The sequence below is a fragment of the Pogona vitticeps genome, chromosome 6 (assembly GCF_051106095.1).
Source record: "Pogona vitticeps strain Pit_001003342236 chromosome 6, PviZW2.1, whole genome shotgun sequence".
NCBI classification, from domain to species: Eukaryota; Metazoa; Chordata; class Lepidosauria; order Squamata; family Agamidae; genus Pogona; species Pogona vitticeps.
Genome location: NC_135788.1, coordinates 121,160,405 through 121,175,191, shown reverse-complemented (window position 1 = coordinate 121,175,191; position 14,787 = coordinate 121,160,405). Strand labels below are relative to the sequence as shown.

General features: G+C 51.8%; 2 protein-coding genes and 2 long non-coding RNA genes across 4 annotated transcripts; 2 read left to right on the top strand and 2 right to left on the bottom strand.

Moving 5' to 3' along the window:
- Positions 1-1,790: 1,790 nt before the first annotated feature.
- Positions 1,791-6,678, bottom strand: TMEM102 (transmembrane protein 102). The gene is made up of 3 exons (XM_072977230.2): positions 6,539-6,678; positions 5,112-5,372; positions 1,791-4,292 (listed from the first exon to the last, which is right to left on the bottom strand). Exons 2-3 carry the CDS (start codon positions 5,311-5,313, stop codon positions 3,259-3,261), a joined length of 1,236 nt encoding a protein of 411 aa, XP_072833331.2. The 5' UTR covers positions 5,314-5,372; positions 6,539-6,678; the 3' UTR covers positions 1,791-3,258.
- A 2,324-nt stretch (positions 6,679-9,002) lies between these two features.
- LOC140701401 (uncharacterized) lies at positions 9,003-14,676 on the bottom strand. Its single transcript, XM_078378175.1, has 2 exons — positions 14,159-14,676; positions 9,003-9,958 (listed from the first exon to the last, which is right to left on the bottom strand). The coding sequence occupies exons 1-2, from the start codon at positions 14,166-14,168 to the stop codon at positions 9,165-9,167; spliced, it is 804 nt and encodes a 267-aa protein (XP_078234301.1). The 5' UTR covers positions 14,169-14,676; the 3' UTR covers positions 9,003-9,164.
- Positions 9,612-11,076, top strand: LOC144583713 (uncharacterized). Its single transcript, XR_013537633.1, has 2 exons — positions 9,612-9,742; positions 10,740-11,076. It is a non-coding gene; the product is annotated as an uncharacterized LOC144583713 (long non-coding RNA).
- LOC140701403 (uncharacterized) lies at positions 12,941-13,871 on the top strand. Its single transcript, XR_012080336.2, has 2 exons — positions 12,941-13,067; positions 13,380-13,871. It is a non-coding gene; the product is annotated as an uncharacterized LOC140701403 (long non-coding RNA).
- Positions 14,677-14,787: the final 111 nt, after the last annotated feature.

Below are 14,787 nucleotides of genomic sequence, written 5' to 3'. Positions count from 1 at the left end.
CACATAACTCTGCACCCCCACCAAGAAAATCTATACAATCTGAAAGTGTCATAAGGCAAAACAAAGGGAGGCTGGCTAAAAAGCTGTAAATTTAAAAGATATTTTCTGTACAGTACTTGAACCCGAAGGTACACATTGGGGCTATGGGGAGGGACTCACCAGAAACCTGCCCCACAGATCATGCAGGAAAACAAGTATCACAGCCTTGTACAAAACTAGGAGAGGATGAGAGCGTGGATGGGGCTTTCGGAAACAAAACGCAGAAAGGAGACTGGCAGATCAGGGCCTCCTTAGTTGGGACACAGCCTTCGGGGGCTCCTGGCATCTCATTGCAGATGATGAACTGGGAACCGGGCCGGGCAAAGCTCAAAACGTTTTCGGTTCCCACGGGATTGGAGCCTGCGTTTGGCCTTTTCCGCTGGCCTCTTAGTTCCTCTCTGCTAACCTGCCCCCAAGTTTCCCTGAGTCGGTGATTTTGCGGTGCAAAAAGAAAGAGAGGAACTTTTCTAAGCGATTCGTGTCAATTCGGAAATCATGTCTGGGCCACCAAGGGGCAAAAGGATTTTTCTCTCGGCCGCCTCACGAAAACACCAGCAAATACTGTACGTACAAATATGTTGTTGTTGTTTAGTCATTAAGTCGTGTCCGACTCTTCGTGACGCCCATGGAAAAGAGCACGCCAGGCCCTCCTGTCTTCCACTGCCTCCCGGATTTGGGTCAAATTCATGTTGGTAGCTTTGATGACCCTGTCCAACCATCTCATCCTCTGTCGTCCCCTTCTCCTCTTGCCCTCACACTTTCCCAACATTAAGATCTTTTCCAAGGAGTCTTCTCTTCTCATGAGATGGCCAAAGGATTGGAGCCTCAGCTTCAGGATCTGTCCTTCCAGGGAGCACTCAGGGTTGATTTCCTGCAAGATGGATAGATTTGTTCTCCTTGCAAATCTTTTGATCTTGAAGGTGTCACAGGACGCATAGAACAGGCTGAGATGAGCAAACACACCTCCTGGATGATTCCCCAGTTCTTCCTTTCAAACACCCCCCCCCCAAAAAAAAATGTGTGTTTGGGAATCCTTGATGTATCCCTCCATCGGTCGTGGACAGAGTGAGGGACCAGGACTCCACAGATCCAGGTTCAAATCTCTGCTCAGCCACGGAAACTCACTAGGATGGGGCCGGAACTGGTAAAACCACTCCTTAAGTATCTCCTCGGGTGTCTCAAAACCCACATTAGGGCACCTTCTGTCAGAGGCAACTGGACAGCACATATAAGCCATAATAAGAATAAAAGGGCACCTCAAGAGACAGAAAGCCTTCGTTTCAAGCCGGCCCAATGCTGGAAGCGACAGGGTGGCCTCAAACGGGTAATTAACAACAATAACACTTACATTCCCGAAACAGATCTTTTTGCTCATTCACACCCGTTGGGTTTGAAGGACGGAAAGTTGCTTTAAACGAACATCTAGCGCCCCTTTGTGGGGTACAATAGAAAAGGACACGTTTAGCCTGGAGAAAAGAAGACTGAAGGGAGACGGGGAAGTACTTTTCAGATACTTTTCCGATCCTTGAAAGGCTGTCCTACAGAGGAGGGGCAGGATCCGTTCTTGATCATCCCCCAGAGGACACACAACAATGGGCTCAAGCAACAGGAAGCCGAATTTAGGCTGAATCTCAGGAAAAAGTTCTCAACTGTTAGAGCAGTACGACAAGGGAACCTCCCGTGACCGCAGGAAGAGGGAAGCGCTCCAACGCCAGAGGCCTTCAAGGGAAAACTCAACAAAACTAATGGCATTTCAATTGATAAAAGTTTTTATTCACAGTCACCTTGTGTACAAAGATTGCTGCTTACTATCAAATATAGTTTATTCCCAAAGCCTGTGAAACATCTCCTTTAAAAATGAAAGGGAAAAAAATCACCTAGCCACCGTTTAACGATACTGCACTTCGGTGGGGATTTTGCAAAAATCACTGAACTGAAAAGAGGATAACCAATGGAAGGTTGTGAGCTTGTGTGTCTTTAAAGTACAAAAGCACAGGTTTTTAATTTTGTTTTTCCAAGCCTGTTTTTAAAAGTTTTAATGCTTGTAAATCAATGAACGCTTTTTAAATTATTACTCGATGCTTCACTGCTGGTTCATCTGTCATTTATTGTGCTTTTCGTCTTACTTGCTTTAACACGGTGAGCCCCTCTGGGTGCCCTCCCCGGGAGAAAGGCAGCCTATGAGTCACACAAAATAAAATAGAGCAAAATAAAATTAAATGAAATCGGGCTACCGACCCATATTTACCTACAGATTTGCAACGCTGGTGTGTGATCTGCAGATAACTTTATTCCAAGTACAGTATGTGACTCTTGCCTAGATACCGCATTAGGGCATGACAACACAAATACTGTAAAAAGGTTCTCTTCCTATTAGTCGTATTGCTGCACAGGAATTCAAACAAAATTTGAAATTCAGAGGCAGGCAATTGCTAATGACTTTTTTAAAAAGTGCAAGCTTCAGAGTTTGAAAACGGGTCCTTGTGTTTTTTTTTTTACCACCCCCCTCACCAAAGTGTTCTGGAGAAGACGAAAGCATTGTGGGAAATGCAGTTTCTTTATAGCTGCTCCTAACAGGTAGATTTCCCTGCCTGGGGATTTCATACTCCAGTTTCCCGCCCACACACTTTTATAGCGGTGGCCTAAACCCCACAGGACCGGAGTTAAGTGGCTAAAAGCGACCATTTCATCCCCTACAGAAAGGGGTGTGTGGGTGTGGGTGTGTCGGTGTGGGTATTCAAGTCCGAGGTCGGGCAGAGCTTCATTTGGTAGAAACGCAAACCATCCGGATAACCCTTTCCTCCAAACCCCACTTTTCTGGCACAGAAACCTCCCCAGGTTTTCCCTGGAATGGCAAACTGCATCCAAAGTCAAATGGCACCTCTGGAACCGAAGGGAGGGTTCCAGACCTTCCACCCCCGGAGACCTGGATGCGAATCAAAGGCACAACATAAAGGCACGGCACACACATTCACAAGTGAGGAGTCCTGACTGAAGAGCTCTTTCTCTCTTGCTTTCGTCTCCAGGAACCCACCCCCAGAAGACGGACAGACATTTTGGCCTCCCGACCCACAGATGTGGGGAAATGGAGGCTGGTTTAAAGGCTCCAGCTGCGGGGTCTCATGGCTGCCGGGAGACAGCGCGAAGCCCGCGCCGGATTTGCCTCCTTCCGCGGAGAACAGAGGGGCTCCAGGGACGTCTGGCCCACGGCCCAGTCCTTCAAAGGAATCCCGAAGTGTCAGAAGCTGGACGCTGGTCCCTAAAGGCCTTGGCGGACCGCCTGCCTTCCTTGGCGCGTTCGACCGCTCGGCGGAGGTAGCGGGAAGGGTCGGCCCTCGCCCGGGCCACCCCCTGAGCCAGGGTCTCCATGGCGCGCCGGGAGAGGCCTTCCAGCAGGTTCCACTGGGGGAGGAAGTAGCTAGGAAGGTCCCCGTGGACCAAGCTGGCCAAGAGGTCGTCCAGAAGGCCGAGCAGGGCGTGGGCGGCGTTCTCCTCCCGGCCGAGGTACCTGGCGGGCAGCCGCTCGCAGGACCAAAGGGACAAGGAGAAGAGGTGGTACGGCCCCAAGCCCCGCAGACCCTCGCAGCCGAGGACGGCCATGGCGGCTTGGGAAGCGAGGACCAGGGGCAGCGGGAGGATCTTCCTCAGGTGAAGCTCGCTCGCCGAAAACGCCAGGCGCCAGTGAGGCCCAGAGGCGGAAGGGGAGAGGTAGAAGCCTCCGGCCGCCTCCTCCTCCGTCAGCTTGCCGTCCCAGAAGTGAGCCTGGGTCAGCCACGGCCGAGCCACCGCCGGCCAGCCTTTCAAGGCCACCACCGGGACGAGGTCGTAGAGGATCCGGTAGGGCCCGACCGCGAGGACCGCCGAGGTGACGCCGCCCCGCCGCTTGACCCTCACGTCTTTGGCACAGGAGGCGAAGGAGGCGAAAAACCAGTCGGACACCCGCTCGGCGGAGAGGTAGGCCTCGTCCCCCGGGCAACAGCAGTCCGACCAGCGGGAGAGGGCCGGGGCGCCGAAGGGGTGGAGGCTGACCTGGGCGTGCCCGGGGGGGCTCCGCTTCATGTCCAAGGTGACGGGGACCCCGGCCGCATCCAGAACAGGCACCAGGAGGGTGAAGTCTGTGTCATAGTCGCTGCCGGGAGAAAGGGGCTGCAGGCTGCCCGGATCCACCTGGACGGTGCCTTGCTGGACCCCACCGGACAGGAGGAGGTATCGGTTGACCGGCGGGAGCCTCCCGTCGGATTTCTGAACCTGACCTAGAAAAAAGAAAGGGGGAGGAGGGAAACGCAGGAGGTGGAAGGAGATTAAAAACAAATGGACCACAAGCCGGAGGGAGAATATGACGTTGGCACCGGGCACTGGAAAGTTCCTTTTAGAACAAACTACAGTTCCCATCATGCCACACATCTGGGAGCCACATTCCTGCCACGGAATTCTCCAAGTTTCTCCTTTCTCCTGGAAAGGCAGGGCCGTCAAAACAGAAACAAGGTGGAAATGCAAAGGAATCAACAGGTTTGTGATCCAGCATCTTTGCGGTTGCTTCTGCAGCCGTTGTCATCATCCTCATCAGCTTCTTAAAGCTGCAGAGCTGGAAGAGACCCTTAGGGATCATCAAGAGCGGCCCTTCTTCAAGGAGACAAAACGACCCGTTGGATCAGGAAAATGGTGAACCGCAGCCGGTCTGTTTCAGCCTTTTTTCCTCTCCTGCCATTGCCAAGAATTAAGAAAGGGGCCCCCTCCCCAGACCTCCCTGTGAGTTGCTAACAGGGATCTGGGCCGGAAACATGCAAGCAGGGAGGGCTGACGGAACAACTCTGGCCCCCGTTTTGCCCAGCAGGAAGACCTGAGGATCGGGGCCGGAGGCGGAGAAAGACGGAGCTGCGGCGATTCGGGCAGGAAGCTCAGAGCCTGGAATCTCCGCGGCTCCAGACGGTTCCCCCAGGATGGGCCGCAGGTGGTGGCCAAAGGCTTCCGGGAGTGGCTGTCAACTGATCCCAGCTCCGGCAGGAGAGGCTGCGGACTCAAGGGGGAGGGATTAAGAAGCACCGTTTCTCCCCCCCAGCCCCCCAACTCACCCAGCAAGGAGAAAACCAGATTTTTCGCCCGGTGCCATTCTTCCGCCGGGGCGTTCCGGATGCCTGCGCTCCGGGCCTCGTACTCCTGGATCAGTTGGTTCAGCTCCTCGATCCGTGCCCCAGAGCGGAAATCCAGGTCCGTGAGCGGCTTGGCCGGAGCTGGTTTCGGCGGCTGGGGGTCCCCAAGTGGGGGAGAATCCATGCCCGAGGCCTCCCTCGCAGGAGGGTGCAAAGAACAACCAGGGAGAAAAGGATCTCCGGCTAAATGGGGAGGAAGGGGGGGGGGGAAATAGGATCTGTAGAGGCAGTGGAAACGAGAGAGCAGGCAGCCTGGCCCCTTCTAGACGGGCCGGACTACACTTCCCATCACCCACGACCGAAGCTATGCACATCAGTGGTTGTGGTCTGGTCTTAATCTACAAAGCTCTCAAGGGCTTGGGCCCAAATCTGTCTCAAAACCGCGTCTCCCTTTAGGGGCCTGGCCAGGTGTTAAGATCATCACAAGACGCCCTTTCTCTCGGTCCCGCCACCTTCGTAGGTGTGTTTGGTGGGGGATTTGGGAGAAGGCCTTCTCTGCGGCTGCTCCTTTAGACTTTGGAACTCCCTGCCACTGGGGGCCAGCCTGGCCCCTGTCTTCACTCTCCTTCCACAAGCAGCTAAAAGACCTTTCTCTTCAGGCAGGCTTTCACTGGTTGACCAAGGGAATTTTTTGAAAGAGAGCATTTTATTCTGTTGTTTTACTGGTGTTTTTTTTAAATACTGCTCTCATTATGAGTTTTAATTACGACATCTCTTTAATGCTTTTTGTAAACATGGTATTCATTTATTATATTTGGTCTTAAACTTTGTATCTTTTAATACTGCACGCCGCCTTGGATCCCTGAAGGCTGCCTAGAAACATTTTAAACAAGTAAATAGCTATTATTATTTGGCTTTAAACTCTACAGTATCTTTTAATATTGCAAAGCCGCCTCGGATCCTAAGGAGAAAGAAAGGCAGCCTAGAAACATTTTTTATAAATAAAGAAATAGTCCAGCCGGTCCGGGGGGGGCGCGGGGGGGGGGTGAGGCGCCCCCTGGTGAACGGATTTCCCCTTTCCGCGTTCAGACCCATCAACCGGGACCTCCGGCTTTTCCTGCTGGGCCGGGGATGATGAGACTTGTAGTCCGGCCCATCTAGGGACCCAACCCCGTCCCGTCCCTCAGCCACCCTGCTTCCTCTTTTCCCTTCCTCTCTTCCTGCTATCACCTTCGCCTTCTTCGTCCCGCAGGTGAGCACCCAGCCGGTGAGGGGGGCATCATCCTCCCAAGCCCCCCCACCCCCACCCCGCGACCCCCCCCGGAGCCCCCTCCACTGCTTGGGGATCCCGGCAGCCCCGCCCGGAGTCTCCCCCTTGGACGCGCCCCATCTCGCTCACCTGCGCTTACCTGTGCGAAGCGAAGCCCCGCCCGCCCGGCGCACCTTGAGGTCCCAGGCATGCTGGGAAATGTAGTGCGTGGCTTCCTTTTCGGACTCCCGCCCAGGTGTGGCCCGGAGCCTGCAATGGTGATGTTCCACGGTGCTGGTCGAGGGCTTCGCAAAGCATTTCGGGTAATGTAGTCTTTTGGGCAGACTCACCTTCCTCTCTTCCCCCCCCCCAAGGATCCAAAGGAGTTTGGAAAACTGAGATTTTTAAGGGGTCCTCTGTTCACCCTGGGGAGCATCGGTTCGCAGCCCAGCCAGCCCAGTCCCGGAGGCTCTTAGGAACTGTAGGGTTGCTTGGATTTTTGTTTTTTAAAATAAGGAATTTACAACGTAGCGGTTTCAAAAATGAAAATATTTGCCTTCTTAGTTTCACTGCAGAGGTGAGGCGAGCAGGTGAGCAAGGAGGCAGGTTTCTAGCCCCTTGAATTTCAGCAGGGGCAGCTTTGAAGGCAAGCCACCCGGACAGGTATGTGGCCCTCCTCCAGGTAATACAGTAATTAAAACGAAAGGCACGGGACACCCCACCCCCACCCCTTGGGCAGTGGATCGTCCTCCTCGAAACCCGAAATAATATTTGAGACCTTTTCGGCCCCATCTCTGGAAGTTCTGTAAGCTGACCATAGTTACCATGGGGAATTCAGAGTCAGTAGACCTGGGTTCAAATCCCCCCCCCGGGTGTGAAACTCCCTGGGTGACCTCAGCGGAGTCCTTGGCTCTGGGCTGCTTTGTAGGATTGTGGTAAAGCTACAGTACGACCCCCATATCCACAGATATATTCCAAGTGCCCCCCCTCCCGCAGATGCTGAAACGTGGATAATAGTAAACACACTACATAAGATGGTCTCTGACTCTTTCTGGTGGCCTGTTAGGGTTACGTCATCTTTAGAAATAGATATTTCTTAGACTTTTTTAATATTTCTATTTAGTGATTCTGTGGATGGGGGGGCTTCCTACTGTACCTGTGTGTATATGTGTGGCTCACTGTGGATAAAGCCACGTATAGGTACGAATTCTAAGATATAAATAAATGCAACAACACTAATAATAGCGAATGAATGTCTCTGTACAGGGATTAAATACCCAATATTTCAATTCAGGCCAGAGATGACAAAAGCAAATGTTGTAAGATACTGCATTCAAACTGGCTCTCCGGCCTCTTGGGATGTAAATGTGAGTGTCCAGTCAGTGGCTCTGATGGGCTGAACGGCCCAGGAAGAGGCTGTCGAGTCCCGGTTGCCAACTTTTCTCTCCTGGCCTGGCTTCTCCGTCTTTGAACCCTGGCCTAGGCAAGAGGAAATCAGGTCGCTGAATTTTCTTGCTCCCTCAGCTTCCAGGCACAGAAATGTGTTTCCTCCCTGGGTTTCGGCATGTTGAGCTGCTGGCGGCAGGGGATGGGGAAGCCAGGAAAAAACCGAGCCGGCAGCGAAAAGCTGGAGAGGCGAGATGCTTATTTATTTGTTTAGTTTATTTATTTTATTTGTACCCCGCCCATCTGGTTGAGCATCCTGCTCGTGAGAAGGTGGAAGAAGTTGTGCTTCAGGGGCAGAAGTGGAGGGAGAAAAGCAGGCAGGCAGAGGGGAAACCAGAATGGCAGGTCTTTTTGTCCCCAACTGGCTGGATCGAAACGACACTGCTTGTTTCTGGAGCTTGGTGCCCATAAAGAAACTGGGGATGAGAATCTGGAAGGTTCTGGAAGAGTGGAAAGGAAGAGGGAAAGAGCCCGTGTGTCGGGGGAAAAAATAAATTCTTCTCATCTTGTCACTGGCGTGTCTTATGACACCGGACTCCATCAGTCCCAGAATTGGGAATCCGCGCGGTTGAGGACTACAGCCCCCAGAATCCCCAGCCCCTTTAGGATTCTGGGAGCAGTTCCTCCAAAAAAGATATACTGTACAGAGTGTTTTGAACCTCTAGTAAATCCATCTCCCGTTGGATGTGAACCCACTTTCTCCGGTCTCTCCCGAATCTTCGTTCGGGGACCTCAAGAGCTGGGGAAGTTTTCTGGTTTTATTCCGCCTCGTCCACCCACTCAACCCACCCAGGACGGCCAGAGGATTCTGAGCCTGATGGTCGGAAACAACGATTTCCCCCAGGCTTTGGACAAGAGATGTTGTCGCCTCCCTCAGACCTGGGCTAGAGACTGCAGCAGATACGGCACAGGAGCGGCCCTCATTCGGAAAGTTGGCAACCTCTGGGCTTGGGGACCCTCTTACAGTGCCAGGCCAACCTTCCCAGTCCTGATAACCTTGGGGTGGTTCGGACGACTGCCCCCATTTCTCCCAGCCAGCATGGCTTGCCGCCCACACAGCCGGGAGCGATGGGAGCTGTAGTCCAACCGAGGGCTTGCATGCAAATGCAGGAGAGAGCCACCAGTGTGTGTGTGTGTGTGTGTGGGGAACTGGAGTGTGTCGAATGAAAAGACTCAGCTTGGTTCCCTCCTTTATTGTTTCCTTCGTTTGTTTTTTCCTGCCAGTGGGGGGAACCTTTATTGCAAACAGTCAGGGCCGCCAAGAGGGAACCCGTCCTCCTCTCCTTCTTCGGCCGCCTGCTCCTCTATTTTTTTGCCTGCCACGGTGACAGGGTGGCAGTCTATTTTAGGGCCTGATAGATCCAATCCGAGTCGGCCGGTGCCTCGGACCAAGGATGCTGCTGCTTGGGGCCCGAAGCCTTGGTTTGGGCGGCCCTTTGGAGGACGCTGGTGGCAACAGTGTGGAAGCGCGGCGGGGTCCCTCTGGCCTGCTGCTCCGGCTCCCGGGCCTTGCGGCACGGCTCTTGGGTCTCAAACTCCTCCTGCTGATCTTCCTCGCTGCCACTTGTGGCTCCCCGGCGCCGGTGGAGCCTCTCCGGGCTGGCCGATCGGCTCCCGGGGGGCGTCTGGGGGAGCACCGGGTAGATGTACACTTTGGTCGGCCGATGGGAGCGTGGCCGGAGTCCTCCTGTATATTCAGCATCGTGGCTGGCCCCTACCAGGCGGTAGCGGGTCTCCCCCACCTGCGTCCGGGGGTAGAGTTCTGTGCCCACGGCCATGTCATTCCGGCGTTCCTGGCTGCCCGGATATAACATGGGCTCGGAGGCGCCGTCGGCCACATCCCGGCAGCGAACGATGGGGGCATAAGCGGCAGGGGCCGAGGCGGCGCGCAGACGGTACCGGTTCTCGCAGTCACAAGGTTGGTAATAGCGGGGTGGGTGGCATGTCGGGTAGTCGGGGTAGGGGCGCCTCCCCACCCAAAGATGCTCCTTGCATGGAAGATGCTCGTTCCGGACATTCAGAGTCAGATTGACGGGTTCGGGAATGCACAGGAGGCAGCGGCGGGGTGGAGAACGGCTCCTTTCTTGGCCCGTCCGGTGAGGGAGGTCCTGATGGGAACATTGCCCCGACAAGACTGAAAAGAGAAAGAAAAATAATCAACAGCAAAAACAAACTCAATTTCAGATCAAAACTCATAATACGTAAGACATCCAGTGTTCCCCACGCCCCTTGGAATTCCCGTGCGCCCCCCCTTTTTTTATGTACATGCCTTATTTCTCTCCACAAATATAATGATTCTTGTCCAGGGATATCACCATCACCTTTTGCAAACACATGTACTAGAATAAATTCCATATAGCTTTCAAATAATTAGCTTTCAATATTCTTTTTCCAGCGTTCAATTCACATGTTAACTTATCATTGATAGCCCTTTTCCATATGTCTTTATATCGATCCTCCATATTAAACTAGTTATTCTTCTTCCAATTTCTTGCAAATATCAATCTTGCAACTATTACCATAATAATAATCATTCCTTCCTTCTGCCCCCATTCTAAGCGTATATTTCCAAACATATTTAACAAAACTTTCATTGGACACTTTTGTTTATCAGTACTCATAATTTCCTTTGTAGCTGTGTTTGACTACAACTCCCATCACTGTGCAATGGGAGGTGTAGTTCTGCTGTATTTGGAACGCTCACAACCCCCATCGCAGTCGGGAAGCTGGCTGAACGTTTCGTGTCCTAAGAGCAAAGGCTGAGAACCAAGTGGTTTCAAAACCTTTTTTGGGGGGGGGGTCAGGCTTTCTTGGTGCCCCATGGAGAAAATGTGGGACTCATAAAGGAGATGATGTGACGAGACAGGAGATGAGCCATGTATCAGTAATAAGAAAGTAATCTCTTTCCATTTCAGATTTCTTGGAACAAAACGGTGGCTTCAGACTCATTTTTCATTTTACTTTTGTCCTCTCCCCTGTATTTTTGTGGCCGTTGAGACATCGTTGAAAGCTAGATAGGCTGCAAAAACGCATTAGAAGAATATTACACTCTGTTTTCCAATCGAATGCCTCCCAAAGGAGCATACAATAAATTGAAAAAGAACTGCTGTTTCAAATCTATAAGAAGTGTGTCTCTGTATGTGTGCCTGTCTTCCAAGATTGTGAAACCGAGATAGCTAGGACTTGGTTTGGATACTAAGGGGACCATAAAAGCGTGCTGTTTGGGAGCATTCAATTTAAAAAGAAACAAAATACATTAATTAATAATGCATTAAAATCTGTTTGGGGTCTGCAGTATCGTCTTCAGCCAGTAGATGGCAGACTGACCTAATCACAACGTAGCTATGAATTCAGACAAAGAAGGGATTCTATAAGAAGCTACCTGGCAGAACAAAAGAACTTTATCAAGCACTGCAGTGACAGTAACTGGGATCCCACAGCAGCAGACAAAGTGGAAAAAGTGTTATCCCCAGCAGTTCTGGACAAACTCCTTGGAAGACCAGAAGGAAAGAGAGCAGCCACTTCCCAGACAGGTGAGATCCTGGAACAGGAACTTGAAAGATAGGAAGGGAACTGGACGGGGGCATCTACCTCCTGAGCAATGTGGGGGGGGGGGGAAGGAAAGACAGGGAGGAAACGGCAACAATGGCTGCAGGTAGGAAACGATTCTGAATGGGAAAAGAGAATGAAGCTGTGTTTCCTTGCAATGTGGTGTGGGGCTGTGGTTCACATCTATAAAATGCAACCTCCAGAATTGTGCTGCAACTGGGAGCATGCAGATTTGTGGTTTCCAAGAATTCTGCATGTCCAGATCTGCATACCTCCAGTTGCAATACCTTCATGGCTTCGGCTCAGTGACTGCACTTCACACGGGCCACGTGTTGTGAGAAGGCGGGACACGGGCCTGTGTTTCCCACCGACCATGGCCTCGCTTCTCAGTGAAAAGAGACCACTGGCCCCACTCTGGGGGCTGAATAAGGTTGTTCGAGATGTTCCTCCTTCAGCCACTGCAAAGGCTAGTCCAATATTTAAAAGGGGGGGGGGAATGGGCTGGGTTGGAATGGTAATTTCCCCAGGGGGCCTCTAGGCTACTCCATGAGCTGACTCTTTACGCAGGGCCCCGAATTTCTCCAACAAATGAGCGGGAGGGAGGAGGAAGGCTCTTCCTGCTGGGTCAGGGTGGAGGGTATGGCGTAGGTAAGCAGAGGGAAAGACCGAAGGATGGGGGGGGGGGCGCGGCAAGAGAAAAGCTGATGAAGGGAAAAAATGCAGAATAGGTCAGAGGGAGGAGAGAAAGGAAGCACCAGTCCTGGGTTTTTTTCCCACTCCCTGTGAGGGTGGGGCTGGAAACCATGGGACTGCTAATCCTTGCTCAAGCGGTGTGTACTCCCATGGGTCCAGCCATAAAAGAAGCAGCCGCCTGGCCTTAAAGCCGCATCCGCTTATTCTCCGCCGCCCGTAATTGGTGAGCCGCTCTGAGCGCTTCCAAGGGGAGGCTGTTACATAATTCTTTTACATAAACGGAGCCGACGACGGGCAAAACGGCTGCATAAAGAGGCAAACCGTTTAAGCCGCCGCTCCGGCGTCTGAGGAAAGCAGAGGAGAAAAACGAGACGACGCTGTTGCGCTGTGTCCATAAAGGCCAGCGTTGTTCTCAAGGCAGACGCCCTGTTTCCCCATCTCTTCATTCACTCACACGGTGGATTTCAGGTCACAGGTGGAAAGACAGAAAAACCCCAAGCAGGTGCCCACATGCCAGCAGCTCTGGAGCAGGAAAGGGGGTTTGAGATGGTGCTGGACTACAAATCCCAGCACGCCTCACCACTGGCCACGGTGCTGGGGACTTATCCGAATTGCCATCCAACAAGCTCTTGAAGGGGACAGCAACCTTGCCAAACTGTGTCGCACGGCGTGCTTCTCTTTTGGTTTCTGTTCTTGTCGGCCGGGGAATGGGGGGGAGCCGGTGTGGCTGACGAGAGCTGGAGAAGCCGAGAGCCGTCGCCCCCACCATAAAAACCTACATCCAGAAACTGCCTAGGCAGTGGTCCCATCAGGACCTCCCTCACCGGACGGGCCGGGAAAGGAGCCGTTCTCTACCCTGCTGCTGCCTCCTGTGCAACTTCCTAGTGGCCTTGAGTTCCCCAGGCCACCTGCTGGCAATGGCCAGGGTGTGCTTCCTGCTCTGCCCTCGGATACAAGGAGTTACAGCTAGTAGGGTCAGCTAAGATCAAACAACTTAAGAGGTAGGATGTGACGGAGGATCAAACCGACCACTTGACATTCCCAGTAGAGAATGAACAAGTTACATAGTTACTTGCAAGTTATTTGCAAGAAGTTCCTTTCTTTTTTTAATTATGAGGGCAGGACCATTTTCCATTTCAAAAGAAATGTGCAAATTGGACCATTTCAGTTCTGTGATGAGAAGTCGTGCTCCCTGATTCCATTTATAAATTTATCTGAAAGGGCTTTTAAAGTTTTTTTTTTAATTTGTCAAGTGTTGTGCCTCTGTCAATATTAAGAATTTTCTTCTTTTTCTTTTTCTTTGACACTAAAAGTAACGAGCAATGGAATGCACGGCTGGACTGAGCCTTTTTCATACCCTGCAAGGAATAATGGAAACGGATTTGCTTTCTAACGGCTATAACAGCAAATGACGAGAAACTGCTTTTTAAAAGTTACTTCCCACTCTGTAGGACTGCCTTTGTTTTGTTTAGGGTGGGTTTTTTTGGTGGACTTCACGTAACATGAAGTGCATGCAGAGCGCAGCTATGTTGGCAGAAGACATTTGTTAGCTGCACCTGTGAAACTTCTGCCTGCCATGTTAAAGACACAGGAACTTTGCCGGGAATTGGAAGGAAGGAAGGAAGGAAGGAAGGAAGGAAGGAAGGAAGGAAGGAAGGAAGGAAGGAAGGAAGGAAGGAAGAAAGAAAATGATCGAAGGAAGGACGGAGGGATCAAAGAAAGAAAGAAAGAAAGAAAGAAAGAAAGAAAGAAAGAAAGAAAGAAAGAAAGAAAGAAAGAAAGAAAGAAAAAAGAAAGAAAGAAAATGATCGAAGGAAGGATGGAGGGATCAAAGAAAGAAAAAGAAAGAAAGAAAGAAAGAAAGAAAGAAAGATAGATAGATAGATAGATAGATAGATAGATAGATAGATAGATAGATAGATAGATAGATAGATAGATAGATAGATAGATAGATAGATAGATAGATAGATAGATAGATAGATAGATAGATAGATAGATGCTAGGTAGTTCATTATGCAGTGTGGTTTCCACCAGTGGTTCAGAGGTATTCTTGACCACCCCCACCCCACCCACCCCGGGCCCCCTTCCTCACCTGTGGCCATAATGCCTCTGCAGAAAGACCTGATGATGGAGCAGACGTAATAGCAGATCTGGAGAAAGAGAGAGAAGGAGAAAGTCAGCCATTAAAACTACCCGCCAGCCTGACCCACAGCTTGGGAACTCCTGTGATGCCTTTCGAGATTTCAAGGCAAGGAACCAAGACCTGAAAGGTGCCTTGAGCGTCCTGGGCCCCCCTCTGAGTCTGGGGCAGAATCCGGCCCGCGGTTCCCGAATCACGGAGGCCGGGCAAGCCGGGTTCGAGAGAGGAGGCCAGAAGAGCTTCGAAGACGGCAGGTTGTGGCAACAAGCAGGACGCGAACGGCTGGATGGCTCAGTGGTTGGTCTCCTTCCAAGCCAGAGGTCGGGAATCCCTCCTTGGGCCTCCTGGACGGGGGCCGGGCTTGACCCGCCATCGGGGCCCCTTCCAGCTCTGCAGTTCTAAGAGGACGGGGACGAGAGACGGAGTCTTAAGTGAAAGGGCCCCAGATATGCAAGGGGGGGGAAGAGAACAGATCCAGTGCATGAGCACTGCATTAAAATAACAGGTGGGCAAACCCCATGGCAATCGTGGTCTTGAAGCGAGGAAGAAGCTCCTGGAGATAATAAAATGAATCCTTTTTT